This window comes from Micromys minutus, assembly GCF_963924665.1.
Source record: "Micromys minutus genome assembly, chromosome: 16".
Taxonomy (NCBI): Eukaryota; Metazoa; Chordata; class Mammalia; order Rodentia; family Muridae; genus Micromys; species Micromys minutus.
Window position 1 is genome coordinate 33,206,631 of NC_137985.1, and position 21,875 is coordinate 33,228,505.

Consider the following 21,875-nt stretch of genomic DNA (forward strand, 5'->3'; position numbering starts at 1 on the left):
TATTATTGTTGAATGGGTATGAAAAGGTTTGGGATTCTGTACATACCCAAGGAGCCTCTGTTTGACACAAACCAACAGAGTCCACAGAGACTTAGCAAAATTTTATAGGAGCAATGACTGTCCTGATGAGTTTACATGGTATCGATTATCAGTTTAACATTATTTAAATAATACACCTTTTTATACAAATATTATTAGCATTTTCCTCAAGAACCAAACCTGCTTACCCCCCCCCCCAATTTTAGAAACACAGAAAAACAATGTAATGATCTAAGGCAAAGAAATTGCGGCACCTATGAGACTATAGCTTTAGATGAGATATTTCAGGAATATAAGTTAAAAAGCAGAACAATATATTTTTACTTTCATTTATTATGTATTTGTATCTTTATACACTTTATGTCCTCATCACTGCTACCTTCTTATTATCACCTTCCCAGAGACCTTACTACCAGTCCATCTTTTCTCCTATTCTGAGAAAGTGGAGATCTTTTCTAGGTACCCTCCACATTGCATATCAAGTCCCAGTAGCACTAGGTGCTTTTTCCTCCACTTTGCCCACAGAAGTCATCAGAGATGGGGGCACAGATTCCACAGACAACTAACAAGTTTAGGGATAGCTTCCCCTCCATTCATTCTGGACCTAGATTATGAAGACTGAGCTAAACATAAGTGGAAGTGCCTCGGTCCACCCAATGTATGATCTTTGGTTGGTGGTTCAGTATCTGAAAGTTTTAAGGGTCCAGCTTATTTGACCGTGTTGGCTTTCCTGTAAATTTGCTGTCTTTTGTAGACCTCAATCCTTTCTCCCAATTTTTGCATAAGAGTCTCCAAGATCCACCCAATGTTTGGCTGCGCATCTCTAAATTTCTGACTCAGCTGCTAGGTAAAACCCCTCAAAGAACAGCCATCTTGGGATTTGTCTCCAAAGATAACAAAGTATCAAGAATTTTTAAAAGCCATCTATGATAGGCCAAATGGTTACAGGTGAATTTTCTGAGATGGTCTATTGTTTGCATGAACTGCAAAAGAGGAACTCTAGGAATCAAGGCCTTGAGTGACTTCCACTCAGGATTGATTCTTGCAGCCAATAAGCATGTCCTGTAATTACTAAATTAATACAACAGTTCCTGGACATTGGCACACTGTACTGGGCAGAATATCTGCACATGACCGAAGACTCACTCCTTTTAACAATGATACATAGACATATAGATGATTTCTTAATTCCCATTAGTTATTCTATGGAATATCCAAGTTTATACAAGAAATTATTGAATCCTTTATAGAAAAGGCTGCAATTACGGCCCTGTAAGTTTTCATATGTCACAAACTACAGAAAGCCCATATATACAAGCGAGTTGAGCAATGCTCTCTTTAATGATAACATGGTCAAGGAAGAAATAAAAAAAGAAATTAAAGTCATTTTAGATTCTAATGAAAATGAAGGCACAATGCACCCAAACTTATGGGACACAATGAAATCATTGCTAAGCTTTCAATACTAAGAGGAAACCACTGAGTGTCTCCAAAAAGATACTTGAGAGAGCATACACTAGAAGCTTGACAGCACACCTAAAAGCTTTAGAACAAAAATATTAATCAAATATCAGCCAGACTAACCAGAGAGCACAGAGATAGTATCCAAATTAGCAAAGTCAAACATGAAATAGGGGACATAACAAAAACAGAGGCAATTAAAAAATCATCAGATCATACTACAGAAGCTTATGCTCAACAAAACTGGAAAACATGGATGAAATGAAATAATTTCAAGAAAAATATCTTGTACCAAAGTTAAATCAGGACAAAATAAACCATCAGAAAAGTCCAATATCCCCAAAAGAAATGGAGGCAGTCATTAAAAGTCTCCTCCACACACTAAAAAGCCAGGACCAGGTAGGTTTAGTGCCTCCCTACCTATTCAATATAGTATTCTAAGTCATAGCCAGAGCAATTAGAAAAAGATGTCAAAGGGATATAAACTGGAAAGGAAGAAGTCAAAATATTATTATTTATAGGTGATAATTAAGTATACATGAGTGACCCCAAAAATTTCACCAGAGATTTCCTACAGTTGACACACAACTTCAGCAACCTGACTGGATATCAATTTCACTCCAACATATCAGTAGCCTTCAACTGTTCAAAGGATAAAGAGACCAGAAAAGAAAATAGGGAAATGATACCTGTCAGAATAGCCACAAAAATATAGAATACTTTGGTATGACTCAAAACAAGAAAGTGAAATATCTATAATGAGACTTCATAAAATTGCAAAGGTTTGTTAAAGGAACTTTCATTAGGACAAAACAAGAACCAACTGATTGGGAAAAGACTTTTGCGAATCCTATATCTGATATAGGATTAATATCAAATATATAAAAGGAATTCAAGAAGTTAGACTCCAGAGAAACAAGTAAGTTATTTAAAAATTGGGTACAGAACTAATCAAAGATTTCTCAACTGAGGGATATTGAATATTAAAAAATATTCAACATCCTTATTCATCAGGGAAATGTAAATCAAAATAACTCTTTGAGATTCCACCTCATACCAGTCAGAATGGCTAAGGGAAAAACTCAGGTGACAGCAGAGGCTGGAAAGTATGTGGAAAAAAAGAGAACACTCTTTCATTATTGGTGGGATTGTAAGCTGGTACAGCCAGTTTGGAAATCAGTTCCAAGATTGCTCAGACAATTAGATATATTACTACAACTCCTGGGCATATACCCAAAAGATGTGTCAACATATAACAAGGACATATGCTCCACTATTTTCATAACAGCCTTATTTATAATATCCAGGAATTGGAAAGTACTCAGATATCCTTCAAAAGAGGAACGAATTCATAAAATGTGGTATATTTACAGTGATGTACTACTCAGCTGTTAAAAATGATTATTTCCTGAAATTCTTAGGCAAATGGATGGAACTAGATCATATCATCCTGAATGAGCTAACTCAATTACAAAGTAACACACTTATGGACTTACTGATCAGTGGATATTAGACCAATAGCTTGGATGACCAAAGATACAATTCACTGACAACATGAAGCTCAAGAAGAAGGAAGACCAAAGTAAGGATGCTTCAGTAAGTCATAAAAGGGAGAAAAAAAATATTTACATGAGGAAATAAGGAGACAAAGTTTAGAGCAGAGACTTAAAGGAAACACCATCAAGAGACTGCCATACCTGGGCATCCATCCATATACAGCCACCAAACTCCAACAGTATTGCAGATGCCAAGAAGTACATGCTGACAGGAGACTTATATAACTGTCTCCTAAGAGACTCTACAGGACCCTGACAAATACAGAGTCTGATGCTCAAAGCCAACATATGGACTTTAAACAATGTCCCCAATGGTAAAGAAAGGAATGAAAGAGTTGAAGGGGTTTCCAACCCCATAAGAACAACATTATCAACCAACCAGGGCTGCCAGAGTCAAAACCACCACCCAAAGATTACACATGAATGGACCCATGGCTCCAGCAACTTATGTACCACAGGATACCCTTGTTGGTCATCAGTGGGAAGAGAATCCCTTGATCCTGCCAAGGCTCAGTGTTCCACTGTAGGGAAAGGTCCGGATGGGGTGGTGAGAAAGTTGTTTAGAAGAGCACCCTCACAGAAACATGGTAAGGGAAGATGGGATAGAGGATTTCAGGAGGTGAAAGCTGAAAATGGGATAACATTTGAATGTAACTTAAAAATCATATTTAATAAAGAATGGGAAAAAAGTTGAAAATCTTGGCTCACTCGATACCTATTATTAGGATTCATCTTCTAATAGTGTCCCAGATTCTTGAAAATTTTGGGTTAGAAGATTTTTGCATTTTATATTAATTATCTTTCACTATTATGTCAAGGTTTTTTATGGTATCTTCTGCATCTGAGATTCTCTCTTTTATCTCTTGTATCCTGTTGATGATGCTTACATTTATGACTCTTGATCTCTTCCCTAGCTTGTTTGTTTGTATTCAGGGTTGTCTTTCTTTGTGATATCTTTATTGTTTCTATTTCAATTTTTAGATCCTGAATGGTTTTCTTCAATTCCTTAACCTATTTGGTAGTGTTTTCCTGTAATTCTTTAAGAGATTGTTGTGTTTCCTCTTCAATGGCTTCTAACTGTTTACCTGTATTCTCCTGTATTTCTTAAAGGGAGTTATTTATGTCCTACTTAAATTCCTCTAAGATCATTATGAAATGTGATTTTAAATCCTAATCTTACTTTTCTAGCATTTTATGTTGTGTAGAAATTACTGTAGAGGGAAAACTGGGTTCTGATGAAGCGAAGTAGCTTTGGTCTCTGTTGCTTATGTTCATGAACTTGCTTCTCACTATCTGGTTATCTATGGTTGGTCTTGGTGTTTCTGACTGGAGCCTGTCCATCACATAAGCCTGTGAACCTGTGATCTTTGATGTGTCAACACTCCTGGGAGATTAATTCTCTCCAGGTAGGATTTTAGTCCAGAGCACTGTGCCACAGGGTTAATTCCAGGGCACAAAGAGAGAATGGAAGGATCCTGTCCCCAGTTGTTTCATGGATCCTGATCCTGGTGGTCTTCTGGAAGGTCCTGCTTTGTCCAGTTACTGTAGCAAAAATGTTCACATCTCCTGTGGACTTAGGAGTTACAACACTCTTGGGAGACCAGCTAGCTCCAGCAGGATTTCTGTTCAGAGAGCTGTGCCACAGGGATAACTCCAGGGCACAGATGGAAATTGGAAGGCTAAAAAGTATTGTTAAGTTTAAAGGGATAAATATATGGTGACAAACCAACAATGACAATCTACGTCATCAAAGAGGCTTATACAATATACACACAATATTAGTATAGATGATGTCATAAAGAAAACAATGTTTAAAAGTAAAATAAATGTGTTAACTAAAAATTAAACATTGTAACATGAGATAAAAAGTCAGTATGTGATTAATATATTAAAGTATTATTATATTAATGTATATCTTATTATGTATGTCAACATATATGTTCATTAAGACTATACATCAATAAAATCAAAATGATATCATGCAGTACATGTTAGTGGAATAAAATGGAAAATTTTGAACCTTCATAAAAATAGTTGGACAGCAAGGAACTCAAAAAGCTAGACACCAGAGAATCAAATAACCCTATTAAAAAATGGGGTATAGAGCTAAACAAATCATTTTCAGTTGAGGAACACCGAATGGCCGAAAAACATCTGAGGAAGTGCTCGACATCCTTAGCCATCAGGGAAATGCAAATCAAAACAACCCTAATATTCCACCTCACACCAGTCAGATTGGCCAAGATCCAAAACTCAGATGACAGCAGATGCTGGCGAGGCTGCGGAGAAATAGGAACACTTCTCCACTGTTGGTGGGGTTGCAAGCTAATACAACCACTCTGGAAATCTGTCTGGCGATACCTCAGAAAATTGGATATAGTACTACCTGAAGACCCAGCTATTCCACTTCTGGGCATATACCCCAGAGACACTTTAATACACAACAAAGATATATGCACCACAATGTTCATAGCAGCTCTATTTATAATAGCCAGAAGCTGGAAGGAACCCAGATGTCCTTCAGAAGACGAATGGATACAAAAATTGTGGTACATATATACAATGGAATACTACTCAGCCACCAGAAACAATGACTTAACCAAATTCTTAAGAAAATGGCTGCATCTAGAGAAGATCATCCTGAGTGAGATAACCCAGTCACAAAAGAACAGACATAATATGCAGTCACTGATAGTGGGATGCTAACCCCAGAGGCTTGCACTCCCCCAGAAACAACTCACAGACTGTATGAAGTCCAAGAAATAAAGAAAACAAAAAATATACATATATTCACAAAACAAGAAGACTTTGACTATTTCCATGTTGTGTTTTGTTTTGCATGTGCTTTACACTTATTGCAACTAGTACTTTTTCAATGCATACTGTCAAGCCCTTGAAAAAAATCAAGTACTGACTAAAAAACATATTCACATGGTTTTATGTAAAATTTATTTTAATGTCTGAAAAAACAGTACTGACAAAAATGTATAATTTTAAGCAAAAAATGTTTAAAATCTTTACATTTATCTTTGTTTTGCAAAATAAAGTCGTTTAAAAAAAGTGACACTGAACACTCCAATTAAAAAAAAAATAGTTGGACAGCATATTAAAAATGTGAACACACATCTTCTGTATAATGGAATTATATGTTTTTCAATTTTATCCACTATTAATGGATACATTTGCCTGAATAGGAATTGTGTAAGTATGTTTTGTCTGCTTTATTCATTTCTAAAGCTTTGTCAAGGAACAGCCCAAATATTTAGTTGTACTTTTTGTATAGATTAGGAATAAAATTACTATTTAGAAAAAAATGTCATGCAGGGAGTATTTTATATTTCAAAAGCATGGAATTATTGGAATAGCCATATAAATAGTTTTTCAGTCTGGAGTTTGCTCATAAGGAATGACATATATTATCACACTCACTGTGAATATATATGTGTATCTTTTAGTATGGAAGACATTGTTACCTGTATTCATCCACCATCTTTAGTGGATGAGTTCCCCTTTTGTTTACATGTAGGTAATTTAGATTCCATTATCCTATTGGCTACATTCTAAAGCTCAATCATATGACCTTGTTGCTGAAGCCACCCTGTACTTGAATCACAGAATGGAAAATGATGTCATGAGCATCATGGGAGTATTAAAACATTTGTTTTTAATAAAATAAAATCTATACAAAATACTTTTGTTAGACCAAGAACCCATTCCTTTTATTTTCAACCATTTTTCTTTTTTCAATTACCTATTATATTTCTTTACATTTCAAATTATATACTTTTTCCGGTACTCCTCCATACACCCTGATCCTATCTCTCACTCCCTCTCTATGATTGTACTCTTTATGCATTCCCCTACACCCACCTCACTGCTACAGAATCACCCTATGCTGATGAATCGTCTCCATAAGACCAAGGTCCTTCCTTCCCACTGATGCCAGTTAAGGCCACCTTCTGCGACACAGTTATCTGGAGTCATGGATCCAGATGGATACTCTTTAGTTGGTGGTTTAGACCACAGAATATCTGAATGGTCCAGTGTTGTGTTAAATATTTAAATGTGTCTATAGTTGCTGGCCCACAATGGTCTCACTCTGCAGGAGGAACACCAGGTCCCAGGTGATATACCAGGAACTGGGCCAAAAGCTGCTAGAGTCATTCCAGTAGCTGCTCTAGTTTGGAGCTGCAGTGCAATCTTCTAAGTGGTTAGTTCCCAATCCTGGTACTCACATATCTCATTCCATGGGCCCAGTAAAAACATGACTCCACAATGATTAACTTATCAAATAGCTTAATATGTTAAATTCTCAATCTACAGACCCTTTACACCAAAAGTTTACAACCAATGGACAAAGATATAAACTGATCATCTACATGAGCCAAATTAGGCCCATAGAATCCCTTAGAGGTAATCGTGACAACCTATCAAGCTAGAGATGTGCTGAGAGGAACACATATCTACCTCCATCTAGTCCTCTGTCAACTTCTGCCTACCGCCTCCTTTCCTCTCTTCCCACCTTTTACACTGCTTACCTTTCACTGTCGAATCATCTATTACCTTACTATCAACCCACAGTCCCGTTTGTTGATATTGTTCTTTATATCTGATCGCAATCCCCTTCAGCTTCTTCCATCCTTCTCCTAGTTTTTCCATTATGGTGTCCTCGCTCAGTTCAATGGTTGGCTGTGAGTATCTACATCTATATTGGCCAGGTACTAGTAGTAGCTATCAGGTAACAGCCATATGAGACTACTGTCAGAAAGTACTTCTTGGTATCAGCAAGAGTGTAGGCATTTGGTATCTCCAGATGGGATAGGTCCCTATGTGGGGCGGCAGTCTCTGGATGGATTTCCTTTATTCTTTGTTCCATTTTTGTCCCCTTCTTTCCATTGAACAGGAACATTGTTAGGTTAAAATGTTTTGAGATGTGTGGATGGCACTAGGCTTCAATTGGTGGTCATGCCTATCAATTGGAGATGGACACTACAGATTATATCTCCTCCTTGTTAGATATTTTGGCAAAAGTATTGCCTATTGAGTCTTGGGAACGTTGTGCTTCCCTGGAGTCTTGGACTTTCTAGTGGTTTCCCCTAGTTTCCCCCTACATCTTCATATTTCTATTCAATTTCCTGACCCTATATACTTCTGACCCTTAAAATAACTAGTCTTTTCGCCCTTTTGCACGTCCTCTCCTTTTTTCCTTCAGGTCCCTCTCATCCTCTACCTACTTTGATTATCTTGTTCTTGGTTCTACGTAGGATTGAAGCATTTACACTTTGGTCTTCCTTCTTCTTAAGCTCTGTATTATTATCAAACCAGGTTTGAGATTATTCTGGCTTAAAATATTCACTATTTTTGTAGCATTGCATGCATGTATTTCATTTGTTTATATTATTGATTAAATTGTTTAGATATTCCATATGAATAATCACTTTTTATATGCTGTACTAATAGCATTTGTGTTAAGAACAATAATTCCTGCAGAAAATGTGGTTATCATTTTCTTGCTTTAATTTTCTAAACTTCAGTCACATCATTTCTGAGCTTTGAAATAATTTTATTTGTTGCTGTACAGATTTAAGCCTGCTTTGTCTTATGTAAGTGCATCAACACAAGCATATATTAGCTAATCTGTTCCAACAATGAATTCTGTTTTTCTACCTAATAATAAACAACCTAATAATGTACAAACAATTTTTATATAGTCCGTCTTTCAAGTAAAAAAAATGAACTCATCATAGTAATGTTTTAATTAAATATGATAAAAACAAAACAAAACAAAAACACATCAAAACACCTTCCAGACATATAAATAGGTTTGTCATAATCCAGCTAGTAGATTTCACATATAAATCATGCCATTTAAGATACCAATACAGCCATTTTTTTCTGCTTTGAGTCATATCAAAGTAAAAAAATGCATTTTATAATAATAAAAATTGGCAACCTCCGGAGATAAGAGGTTGGGAGGACCATCCAGAATGTACCAAAGATTTGTGAGGTGAGAAACTCTATGAATCAAAGAGAGGGACCATATCTAATTGTGAATACTGAAGATACAATAACAATTATAATAGACTGATATGCCCACTCATGAAATAAAGCCTTTAAAATGTCTGGACAATTAACAATTTACTTATGGACTTAAGACCCACCGCAAAGATGAAACCCATACAGGGTACCAAACGAAATCAAGAGCCTCTCTTTAGATAAGTAACAGACCCTAGAGCAAAATCTGATTCTTATATGAAATCATTCATACTTTTGATAAACTATTTTCTTTTATAATAGTGTTTAATAACTACTGTACATGATTTTGTTTTTTCCTTTCTAATGCAGTTCTTTCTTTGGAATCAGTAAGAATTTTTTATTATCACATCACACTACTTCATAATCAATCTGATAATTATATTAACATTTTCATAATATCTTCTGTTTGTTATCATAATCATTGAATATGGGATTTCTCAGATTTCTCTTTTTTCAAATACTTTTCATCCATATTTTAAAATACTAAAATTTCCATTAAAAATATTTTCTGCTACTACCCATAATTATGATGCTGTAGAGTGTTTGCTATAGAGAGGAGATAACAGGTAAATGTGTAATAAAATATGAAATAAAACTATGTTGGGTACTATGATTGGGAACAAAGTGTGAAATCAATGTAAAAAGAGCAGTAGAGAAGAAGGCAGAAGGATAAATGCCATTAATGATATTTGAAAATGCCATCAGAAATTATATAATTCTGTTTATATAAATACACGCACAAATGAACGCACATACACACCACTCTGAAAACATAATGCCTTATTGCTATTGCCTTTTTTTGCTTCTGAAAAACTAAAATTAAGTTTTTATTGCTGAAGAAATAACAAGATTCTACCACAGAACCTGGATGGATTTGACCTGGAAAAAATACTCCTCAGAGACTAGCGTTTATAACATGGAATGGTACAGTCCAAGGTGCCAATGGTGTAAAACAATTAATAGTTGTATCTAGCACTGGGAACATCTGCCACCAGGAAGAGCCAACACCCAGACTGACAGGACTGGCAAGAACCTGTGAGAACAGATTCCGACTAGCCAGAGGGCAGAGATCTCCGCAGAGCATTCTGAAAGTGTGCACACGCCCAGCTTGATCCAGGGCCCCAGGAATGAGCAGCATTGGTCCCTCTGTTCCCAGCCGGCGGCTTTTAGGGTACAAAACAGGCACTTGGACCATTCACCACCAGGAAGAGCAGAGATCAAAGGACACAGGCGAGGTACAAAGGAAAGGTGAGAATCAATCACTGACAACAAGATGGCAAGAAGAAAGTGAATACAGGCTTAGTTAGAGTCAATTTCAAACCTCTAAAGAAGGAAATTGAGGATCTCAGAAAATGGAAAGATCTCCCATGCTCATGGATTGGAAAGATCAACATTTTAAAAATGGCCATCCTACCAAAAGCAATCTACAGATTCAACACAATCCCCATCAAAATTCCAACACAGTTCTTCATGGAATTGGAAAGATCAATGTGGAATTTCATATGGAACAACAAAAGACCTAGAATAGCTAAATCCATCCTCAACAACAACAAAAAAAAATCTGTGGGAATCACTATCCCTGACCTCAAGCTATATTACAAGGCAATTGTGCTGAAAACTGCATGGTACCGGTACAGAAATAGGCATGTGGATCAATGGAATAGAATAGAAGATCCAGAAATGAGCCCTCACATATATGGTCACCTGATTTTTGACAAAGGAGACGTAAGCATTAAATGGAAAAAGGACAGCCTATTCAACAAATGGTGCTGGTCCAACTGGCACTCAACATGCAAAAGAATGAAAATATACCCTTTCTTATCCCCTTGTACAAAGCTCAAGTGTAAGTGGATCAAAGATCTCCACATTAAGCCAGATACAATGAAACTATTAAATGAGAAAGTTTAGAAAACTTTAGAACATATAGGCACAGGAGAAAATTTCCTGAACAAAACACCAATGGCTCAAGCTCTAAGGTCAAAGATTAACAAATGGGACTTAATAAGACTGCAAAGTTTCTATAAGGCTAAGGACATTGTCAAGAAAATAAAACGGCAGCCAAAAGAATGGGAAAAGATTTTACCAACTCCACATCAGATAGAGGCCTAATATCTAAGGTATACAAAGAACTCAAAAAGCTAGACACCAGAGAATCAAATAACCCTATTAAAAATGGGGTACAGAGCTAAACAAAATGTTCTCAGTTGAGGAATATCGAATGGCTGAGAAATATCTGAGGAAGTGCTCGACATCCTTAGACATCAGGGAAATGCAAATCAAAACAACCCTGAGATTCCACCTCACACCAGTCAGATTGTCCAAGATCCAAAACTCAGATGACAACAGATATTTGCGAGGTTGGAGAAAAAGGAACCCTTCTCTACTTTTGGTGGGGTTGCAAACTAATACAACCACTCTGGAAATCAGTCTGGCAATACCTCAGAAAATTGGACATAATACTACCTGAAAACCCAGCTATTCCACTTCTGGCCATATACCCCAGAGACACCTTAGTACACTACAAAGATATATGCACCACAATGTTCATAGCAGCTCTATTTATAATAGCCAGAAGCTGGAAGGAACCCAGATGTCCTTCAGAAGATGAATGGATACAAAAATTTTGGTACATTTACGCAATGGAATACTACTCAGCCACCAGAAACAATGACCTGACCAAAATCTTAAGAAAATGGCTGCATCTAGAGAATATCATTCTGAGTGAGATAACCCAGTCACAATAGAACAGACATAATATGCAGTCACTGATAATGGGATGCTAACCCCAGAGGCTCGCACTGCCCTAGAAACAACTCACAGACTGTATGAAGTCCAAGAAATAAAGAAAACAATCAAAACAAAACAAAAAAATCTTTATACAAGAAAACTTTGACTATTTCCATGTTACATTTTGCTTTACATGTACTTTATGCTCATTGTAACTATTAAGTTTTCAATGCATACTATCAAACCTTTAAAAAAATCAAGTACTAACAAATATATTCATACAGTTTTATGTAAAAATTATTTTAAAATCTGAAAAAAAGTACTGACAAACATGTATTGTATAATTTTATGCAAAAAATTCTTAAAATCTGTACATTTATCTTTGTTTTGTAAAATAAAGTTGTTAAAAAAAAGAAGAAAGCAAATAAACCAAGACAATTTGGAAACACTAGAAGCCAGCTCTCCCATCACAACACACATCATAATGCCAAACACTACAGAAAAAGAAGATTCAGAAACGAAATCCTACCTCAAGATGATGATAGAGATACTTAAACAAGAATGAGAGGAAAAGCATAAGAATTAGAAGCCTCTAAAGAAGAATCAAGAAAAACACTCAAAGAAATAAAAGAACTAGAAGGATACAGAACCAAAGAGATGAAGGAATGGAAAGAGGAATTTAACACGGAATGGACACAGTAAAGAAAACACTAAAAGAGACAACTCTAGAGGTAGAAATCCTAAAAAAGAAATCAGGAGTTACAGATGCAAGCATTTCCAACAGACTAAAAGATATGGAAGTGAGAATCTAAGGGGCCGAAGACAACATTGAAAACATAGAAAAGACAGCCAGAGAAGATGCAAGAAACAAAAAGCTCCTAACCCAAAATGTCCAAGAAATCCAGGACACAATGAGAAGACCGAACCTAAGGATAATAGAAATAGAGAGGGAGAAGCTGATCAACTAAGAGGCACAGTAAATATCTTCAACAAAATCGTAGAAGAAAATTTCCCTACCCTCACGAATGAGATGACCACGAGCATAAAAGAAGCCTTCAGAACACCAAATAGGTTGGTTCAGAAAAGAAATACCTCCTGACACATAATAGTCAAAACTCCAAGTGCCCAAAGCAAAGAGAGAATACTAAAAGCAGTAAAAGAAAAAGGTCAGGTAACATATAAAGGCAGACTAATCAGAATCATACCCAATTTCTCAACAGAGACTATGAAAGCTAGAAGAGCCTGGACAGACATCATGCAGACCCTAAGAGAGCACAAGTGCCAGCCCAAGCTGCTATACCCATCAAAACTATCAATTACCATAGATGGAAAGAAAAAGATACTCCAAAACAAAATTAAATTCACACAATATATGACCACAAACCCAGCACTACAACAAATTATAGGTGAAAAACCCAATACAATGGCGGGAACCACCTCATAGTAAAAAGAAGAAAACTGCTAAGCAATAAAACCAAAAGAAGAAAGATACAGAGGCACAATTCAACCTACCAAAGCAACAATAGCAGGAAACAGCAACCACTATTCCTTCATATCTATTAACATAAATGGACTCAACTCCCCAATAAAAAGATATAGGCTATCAGACTGGATACAGAAACAAACCCAGCATTTTACTGCATACAGGAAACTCATCTCAGAGACAAAGACAGACACTTTCTGAATAAAAGGTTTGGAAAAAGAAACTTCCAAGTAAATGGCCCCAAGAAGAAAGCTGGAGTGGCCATTCTAATAACGAATAAATTAGATTTTCATACCCTTTCTTATCTCCTTGTACAAAGTTCAAGTGTAAGTGTATCAAAGATCTCCACATTAAACCAGGTACACTGAAACTATTAGATGAGAAAGTAGGGAAAACCTTAGGATAGGCACAGGAGAAAATGTCATAAACAGAACACCAATGGCTCAAGCTCTAAGGTCAAAGTTTGACAAATGGGACTTGATGAGATTGCAAAGTTTCTGTAAGGCTAAAGACACTGTCAAGGAATCAAAACGGCAGCCAACAGAGTGGAAGATGATCTTTACCAACCTCACATCAGATAGAAGCCTATTATCCAAGGTATACAAAGAACACAAAAAGCTAGACACCAGAGAATTAAAGAACTCTATTAAAAAACTGGGTACAGACTTAAACAAAAAGTTCTTAATCGAGGAATATGGAATGGCTGAGAAACATCTAAGGAAGTTCTAAACATCCTTAGCCATGAAGAAAATGCAAATCAAAACAACCTGAGATTCCACCTCACACCAGTCAGATTGGCCAAGATCCAAAACTCAGATGACAACAGATGCTGGCAAGAATATAGAGAAATAGAAACACTTTTCCACTGCTGGTGTGGTTGTAAACTAAAACAACCACTCTGGAAATCAGTCTGGCGGTTCCTCAGAAAAATGGACATAGTACTACCTGAAGACCCAGTTATTCCACTTCTGGGCATTTACCCCAGAGAAGCTCCAACATACAAGAAAGATATAAGAACCACAATGTTGGAAGGAACCCAGATGTCCTTCAGAAGACGAATGGATACAAAAATTTTGGTACATATACACAATGGAATACTACTCAGCCACCAGAAACAATGACTTAACCAAATTCTTAAGAAAATGGCTGCATCTAGAGAAGATCATCCTGAGTGAGATAACCCAGTCACCAAAGAACAGACATAATATGCAGTCACTGATAGTGGGATGCTAACCCCAGAGGCTTGCACTCCCCCAGAAACAACTCACAGACTGTATGAAGTCCAAGAAATAAAGAAAACAAAAAATATACATATATTCACAAAACAAGAAGACTTTGACTATTTCCATGTTGCGTTTTGTTTTGCATGTACTTTACGCTTATTGCAACTAGTACGTTTTCAATGCATACTGTCAAACCCTTGAAAAAAATCAAGTACTGACTAAAAAACATATTCACATGGTTTTATGTAAAATTTATTTTAATGTCTGAAAAAACAGTACTGACAAAAATGTATAATTTTAAGCAAAAAATGTTTAAAATCTTTACATTTATCTTTGTTTTGCAAAATAAAGTCGTTAAAAAAAAAAAAAGAACCACAATGTTTATTGCAACTCTATTTATAATAGCCAGAACCTGGAAAGAACACAGATATCCTTTAGTAGATGAATGGATACAAAATTTGTGGTACATTTACACAATGGAGTACTACTCAGCTATCAGAAACAATGACTTAATTAAATTCTTAATTAAATGGATGTATCTAGAGAATATCATCTTGAGTGTGATATCCCAGTCACAAAAGAACAGACATAATGTGCAGTCACTGATAATGAGATACTAACCCCAGAATGCTCTGATCAACCCAGAAACAGCTCACAGACTGTGTGAAGTTCAACAACAACAAAAAGTATATATTTTATTTAAAATAGAACTGTATCACATTCTTCTTTCCTCCCTATAGCCCCTCCTAGTTTCTCTACTATCCCCTCAAATTAATAGCCTCTTTTCCTATACTATTGTTACATATATACATATGTGCATGTATAGGTACCCACAAATACTTAATTAAAATCTTTAAAAAAGCCAAGCAATGACAAAAAATGTATTTGTATACTTTTATGCAAAAATGCTTAAAATTGTTGCTTTTTTAAAAATGAAGTTGTTCAAAAACAAAGAAAAAAAGAATAGAACAATGCAGCAACCATTAGAAGTGATGGTTTTGTATTATAGTCACTTCTGAGTCAGTATTTGAGGCATAGTTGTATAAATGTTTGTTTGTGTGTGTACATATGCAAATACCTACCTATATGTATTCATAAGTCTTTTTTGTATAGCTAGAAATCATTAATATTATTTTGTATGAAAATTATCCTATAAATCACCCATTAGCATGAGCATTTGAAATAGTTTATTATTAAAAACAGAATTCTTAAAAAAAAAGGAAGAAAGACACACAGGCACAATTCTACCTCTAAAAGCAAAAATAACAGTAAACAGCAACCACTATTTCTTAATATCTGTTAACATAAATGTACTCAATTGCCCAATAAAAAGATATAGGCTATCAGACTGGATACATAAACAGAATCCAGCTTTTGCTGCATAAAGGAAACTCATCTCAGAGACAAAGACAGACACTATCTCAGAGTAAAAGATTGAGAAAAAGACCTTTTAAGCAAACTGCCCCAGGAAGCAAGCTTGAGTGGCCATTCTAATATCGAATAAAGTAGATTTTCAACCAAAAGTTATCAGAACAGATAAGAAAAGACACTTTTTGCTCATTACAGGGAAAATTTGTTAGGAGGAACTCTCAATCCTTAACATATATGCTCCAAATAAAGAGCATGTATATTCATAAAAGAAACCCTACTAAAGCTTAAAAAATACATTGCATCCCACATAATAATAGTGGGAGACCTGAACACCACACTCTCATCAATTGAGAGATCATGGAAACAAAAACTGAACAAGGACACAGTGAAACAAGCAGAGGTTATGAACCAATTGTAATTAATAGATATTTACAGAACATATCATCCTAAAACAAAAGATTACACCTTCTTCTCAGCACCTCATGGGACCTTCTCCAAAATTGACCATATATATGTCACAAAACAAGGCTCAATAAATATAAGAAGATTAAAATACCCCCATGCTTTCTATTAGATCACCATGATCTAAGACTGGTTTTTAATAACAACAAAAACAACAAAAAGCTCATATACCCATGAAAATTAAACAATGCTCTATTAAACTATAGCATAGTCAAAGAAGAAATAAAGATAGAAATAAAAGATTCTCTAAAATTTAACAAAAAGAAAACACAACATATCCAAACCTATGGGATACAATGAGAGCAGTACTGAGAGGAAAACTCAGAGCTCTGAGTGCTTCCAAAGAGAAATTGGAGAGAGCATACAAGAGCAACTTGACAGCAAAATTCAAAGCTCTAGAACAAATGAAGACGATACACCCAAAGATGTAGATGGCAAGAAATAACCAAACTCACAGCAGAAATTGACCAAAGAATCAACGAAAACAAGAACTGTTTTTTTGAGAAAATTAACAAGATTGATAAACCCTTATCCAGACTAACTTGAGGGCAAAAAGAGAGTATCCAAATTAACAAAATCAGAAATGAAAGTGGAGACATAATAACTGAAACTGAGAAAATTCAAGAAATCATCACTTCTTACTACAAAAGCCTATACTCAACAAAGCTGGAAAATCAAGAGGAAATGAATGAATTCCTAGAAAGATACCACATATTAAAAATTAAAGCAGGACCAGGTAAACCACAATTACAAGGCAATTATGCTGAAAACTGCATGGTCCTGGAACAGAGATAGGCATGTGGATCAATTGAATAGAATAGAAGATCCAGAAATACGCCCTCACATATACGGACACCTGATTTTTGACAAAGGAGCTGTAAACATTCAATGGAAAAAGGACAGCCTCTTCAACAAATGGTGTTGGTCCAACTGGAACTCAGCATGCAGAAGAATGAAAATACACTCTTTCTTATCTTCTTGTACAAAGCTCAAGTGCAAGTGGATCAAAAATCTCCACATTAAACCAGGTAAGCTGAAATTATTAGAAGGGAAATTAGGGAAAACCTTAGAACACGTAGACACTGGAGAATATTTCCTGCACAGAACACCAATAGTTCATGCTCTAAGGTCAAATATCAAAAAATGGGACTTAATGAGTTTGCAAAGTTTCTGTAAGGCTAAGGAAACTGCCAAGAAAACAAATTGGTAGCCAACAGAGTGGCAAAAGATCTTTACCAATCCCACATCAGATAGAGGCCTAATATTCAAAGTATACAAAGAACTCAAGAATCTAGACACCAAGAATCAAAGAACCCTATTAACAATGGGGTACAGAGCTAAACAAAAAATTCTCAGTTGAGGAATATCGAATGGCTGAGAAACATCTAAGGAAGTGTGTGACATCATTAGCCATCAAGGAAATTCAAATCAAAACAACCCTGAGATTCCACCTCACACCAATCAGATAGCTAAGATCAAAAATTTAGGTGACAGCAGATGCTGGTGAGGATGTGCAGAAAGAAGAACACTTCTCCACTGTTGGCGAGGTTGTAAACTGGTACAACCACTCTTTAAATCAGTCTGGCGATTCCTCAGAAAATTGGACATAGTACTACCTGAAAACCCAGTTATTCCACTTCTGGCCATATACTCCAGAGAAGCTCCAACATACAACAAAGACACATGCACCACAATGTTCATTGCAGCTCTATTTATAATAGCCAGAATCTGGAAGGAATCCAGATGTCCTTCAGTAGATGAATAGATTCAAAAATTGTGGTATAATTACACAATGGAGTGCTACTCAGCTATCAGAAACAATAACTTTATGAAATTCTTAAGAAAATAAATGCATCTAGAGAATATCATCCTTAGTGAGGTAACCCAGACACAAAACAACAGACATAATATGCAGTCACTCATAATTGGATACTAACCCCAGAAAGCTCTCAACACCCCGGAAATAACTCACAGACTATATGAGTTCATGAAAAAAAAATGATAAACCATTATGCTTAATCTTTACACAACAAGAATACTTTGACTATTTCCAGGTTACATCTTGTTTTACAGGTACTTTATGCTCATTATAACTAGTAAAATTTTAAAGCATACTATCAAATCTTTACAAACATCAAGTACTGACAAAAAATGTATTTGCATACTTTTATTCAAAAGTGCTTAAAATCCGTACATTTATTTGTTTTTTTAAAATAAAGTAGTAAAAATACATAATATCCAATAAAAAAGGACAATCCCATCACGTGAAAAAAAATGCCACTAATTTGATATAGGGCAGGGGATTTTGTGGGGTGGCTGGAAATAAGTGAGTAAAACGATATAACTATAACTCCTACATCATAAATTCTCAAATATTAATTAAAATTAATGAGATATATTATTTTAATTGTTATTAAAAGACATATATCATTTCTAAACTAAAGTTTTTCTAATACAAATAAATAAAAATGGGTATAAGGATTCATGCAATCTTTAATATTTATAAAAATTGTTGATTCTGAGAAACAAATGACATATTTGGAGCATAAAATATAAAGATTAGGTGTGTAATGGTTAAAATTATCAAAGGGTCTTGGCAAATGAGTAATAATAATGACATACAGGGTAAAATAAATAGTATATGTTTGATAACTTTGCTCAAATAACCTTCTCATAATTTCATCTTATATGTGTTTTCTTCTTCCAAGTATTTTCTTCAGTCCAAAAGTGACATCCTTATTTCTCAGGCTGTAGATCAATGGGTTCAGCATGGGTACGACAGTAGTATAAAACACAGAGGACACTTTCCCTTGGTCCATTGAACTCACTGATGATGGCTGTAAGTACATGAACGCAGCAGAACCATAGAAGATAGCAACAGCAGAGATGTGGGAGCTGCACGTACTGAAGGCTTTGGACCTGCCTTCTGTGGAGCGAATGTGGAGGATCCTGGCAATGATGAAAATGTAGGAGGTAATAACAGTCAGCATTGGGACACAGATACTCAGTGTACCAAAAGACAGAATTAACATTTCATCAATATAGGTATTAGAGCATGCAAGCTTCAAGAGGGGAAGAATATCACAGAAGTAGTGGTTGATCACATCTAATTTGCAAAACTGAATCCTAGTTAGGAAGCCTGTGTGAACTGTTGCACAGAACACAGCAAAAATATACACCCCTGAAATCAGGGAAGAATAAATCTGATAGGACATTGTTACATTGTAGAGCAATGGTTTGCAGATGGCAGCATAGCGGTCATAGGCCATTACAGCTAATGTGTAGCACTCTGCAGTCCCAAAAATGATGAAGAAATAGAGCTGAGTCAAGCATCCAGGGTAGGAGATGATGTTCTTCTCTGTCAGAAAGCTCACCAGCATTTTAGGGGTAACAACTGTGGACTGACATAAGTCAATGAAGGACAGACTGCTGAGGAAAAAGTACATAGGTGTTTGCAGGTGGGAACAGAGCCCAATCAGTGTGATCATGCCCAGGTTCCCTGCCACAGTGATCATATAGATTCCTATGAAGAGGAAGAAAAGGGGAAGCTGGAGTTCTGGCTTCTCTGAGAGCCCAGCCAAGAAGAACTCAGTCACTGTGCAGTGGTTTCCTGCTGCCTTGTCCTCCATTCTGATCCTGAAAGAGTAACATTTTAAACCTGTTAAACTGAGAGTGTTTTGAATATTTTTACTGTCAATGTAATTACCTTGAATAAATCATTTTAAATAAAAAAATTTAACTTTTATTATTATTTTAAATCACTTAAGATTTAAAATGCACTTCAAAAAATACTCTCGTTGAGTTCAAGTTTTAATAATTTTTGTGAGTTTTAAGGAATTCCACTAAATTGAGATTTATAGTAGAAATCAATGTGGAAAATAGCCTGTTAAGGAAGCAAGCTTAACTAAAAGTATTTCTGTAAATGAAATGTAATCCCAAATGTCACTTCAGATCTCCAGAGTTTTTGTATTTAGACATTCCGATTTTTTATACATCTTGAGATACATATAGTATTTAAATACCTAAATTTGGAAATTACAGAAAATGCAGAAGACTTTGCTTGCATTAACTACTGGACACATGTTGCTATCTGACTTAAGTACGGGAACATATGGTGATATGAGGGAGGAGATCCTCTACTACTACCACTACTACTACTACTACTACTGCTGCTGCTGCTGCTGCTGCTGCTGCTGCTGCTGCTGCTGCTGCTGCTGCTGCTGCTTTTATTTGTTTTCATTCCAGTCGTTAGCCCAAATATTAGTTCCCACCCCCACTCCCACAGTTACTCATCTCATTCCTTGTTCCCCTTTCTTTTGAGACAGTGCTTCTTTTGCACCATGCCTCCTCCTTCTCTGGGGTCAAAGGTTTGATGAATGAAACTTATCTCCCACTGAGGCCTGACCCAGTAGTCCTCTGCTATATTTGTACCAAAGGATTCAGGTAGTCCCATGTACCAAAGGATTCAGGTAGTCCCTGGTTTGTGACCCAGTTTCTCAGAGCTCCCTGGGGTCTGGGTCAGTTGAGAATGATTTCTATGGTTCTCTCATCTCCTTCAGTTTTTTTCAGTGCTTCAGTTAATTCAACCGTATGGGTCCCTAACTTCACTCCAATGTTTGGGTGTAAGCATCTGCTTCTGTCTCAGTCAGCTGCTGGTAGGGCCTCTCAGAGAACAGACAAGCCAGGCTGCAGTCTTTAAATACTTAAAATATCAGTAATAGTAGCTGTCCTTGGTGACCCCGAAATTGATCCCAAGTTGGGGCAGCCATTAGACTGCCTTACCTTCAGTCTCTCCTCCATTTTTGCTATGCAGCTTTTTTAAATAGAAAAAGGTTTTGGTCAGAATTTTTGTCTGTGGTTTAGTAGCACTGTACCTCTGCTTGAGGCCCTGTTTATTTTCTCAAGGCGGACTCTTCGAGTTCTCTTTCCCCAGTATTGGGTATGTTGGCTAAGATTACCTCTATGAGTCTTTATAGTCACGCATCTTCTGTGTCTCTGGTATTCTAGAGGGTCTCCATGCCTCTCACACCCCAATTCTGCTCATCTCCCATGATTCTCTTTGCCTTCTGGGCTTTGTTCCTATTCTGAATTCCAGGCCTGATTATGTTTCCCTTGTCAGATCCCCCTCCATTCTTACACACAGATCCCTCCCTCTTTCAGCCTCCCATGATTGTTTCCATCCCCATTCTAATGGGGGATCACATCATTTTCACTTGGACCTTTCTGCTTGTTACAGTTCTTACAGTCTTAAGTTGTGTCCTAGGTACTCTGTATTTTTGGCTAGTATCCACTTATCAGTGACTATATACTATGTATGCCCTGCTGTGTCTAAGTTACCTCATTTAGGATGATATCTTCTGGTTGTATCCATTTTCCTGTCATATTCATGATGTCCTTCTTTTTATTAGCTGAAACGTATTCCATTATGTTAATGAACAATATTTTCTGCATCCTTCTTTAGTTGAGAAACATCTGGGTTGTTTACAGTTTAAGGCTATTATAAATAGGGCTGCTACT

The 21,875-nt window shown here is 36.2% G+C and overlaps 1 protein-coding gene across 1 annotated transcript; it reads right to left on the minus strand.

Annotated features, from left to right (window-relative positions):
- Window positions 1-19,042: 19,042 nt before the first annotated feature.
- Window positions 19,043-19,987, minus strand: LOC308431201 (olfactory receptor 8G18-like; the record flags this gene model as incomplete). Its single annotated transcript, XM_080930565.1, has 1 exon — window positions 19,043-19,987. One exon carries the CDS (start codon window positions 19,985-19,987, stop codon window positions 19,043-19,045), a length of 945 nt encoding a protein of 314 aa, XP_080786691.1.
- Between the last annotated feature and the right edge of the window lie 1,888 nt (window positions 19,988-21,875).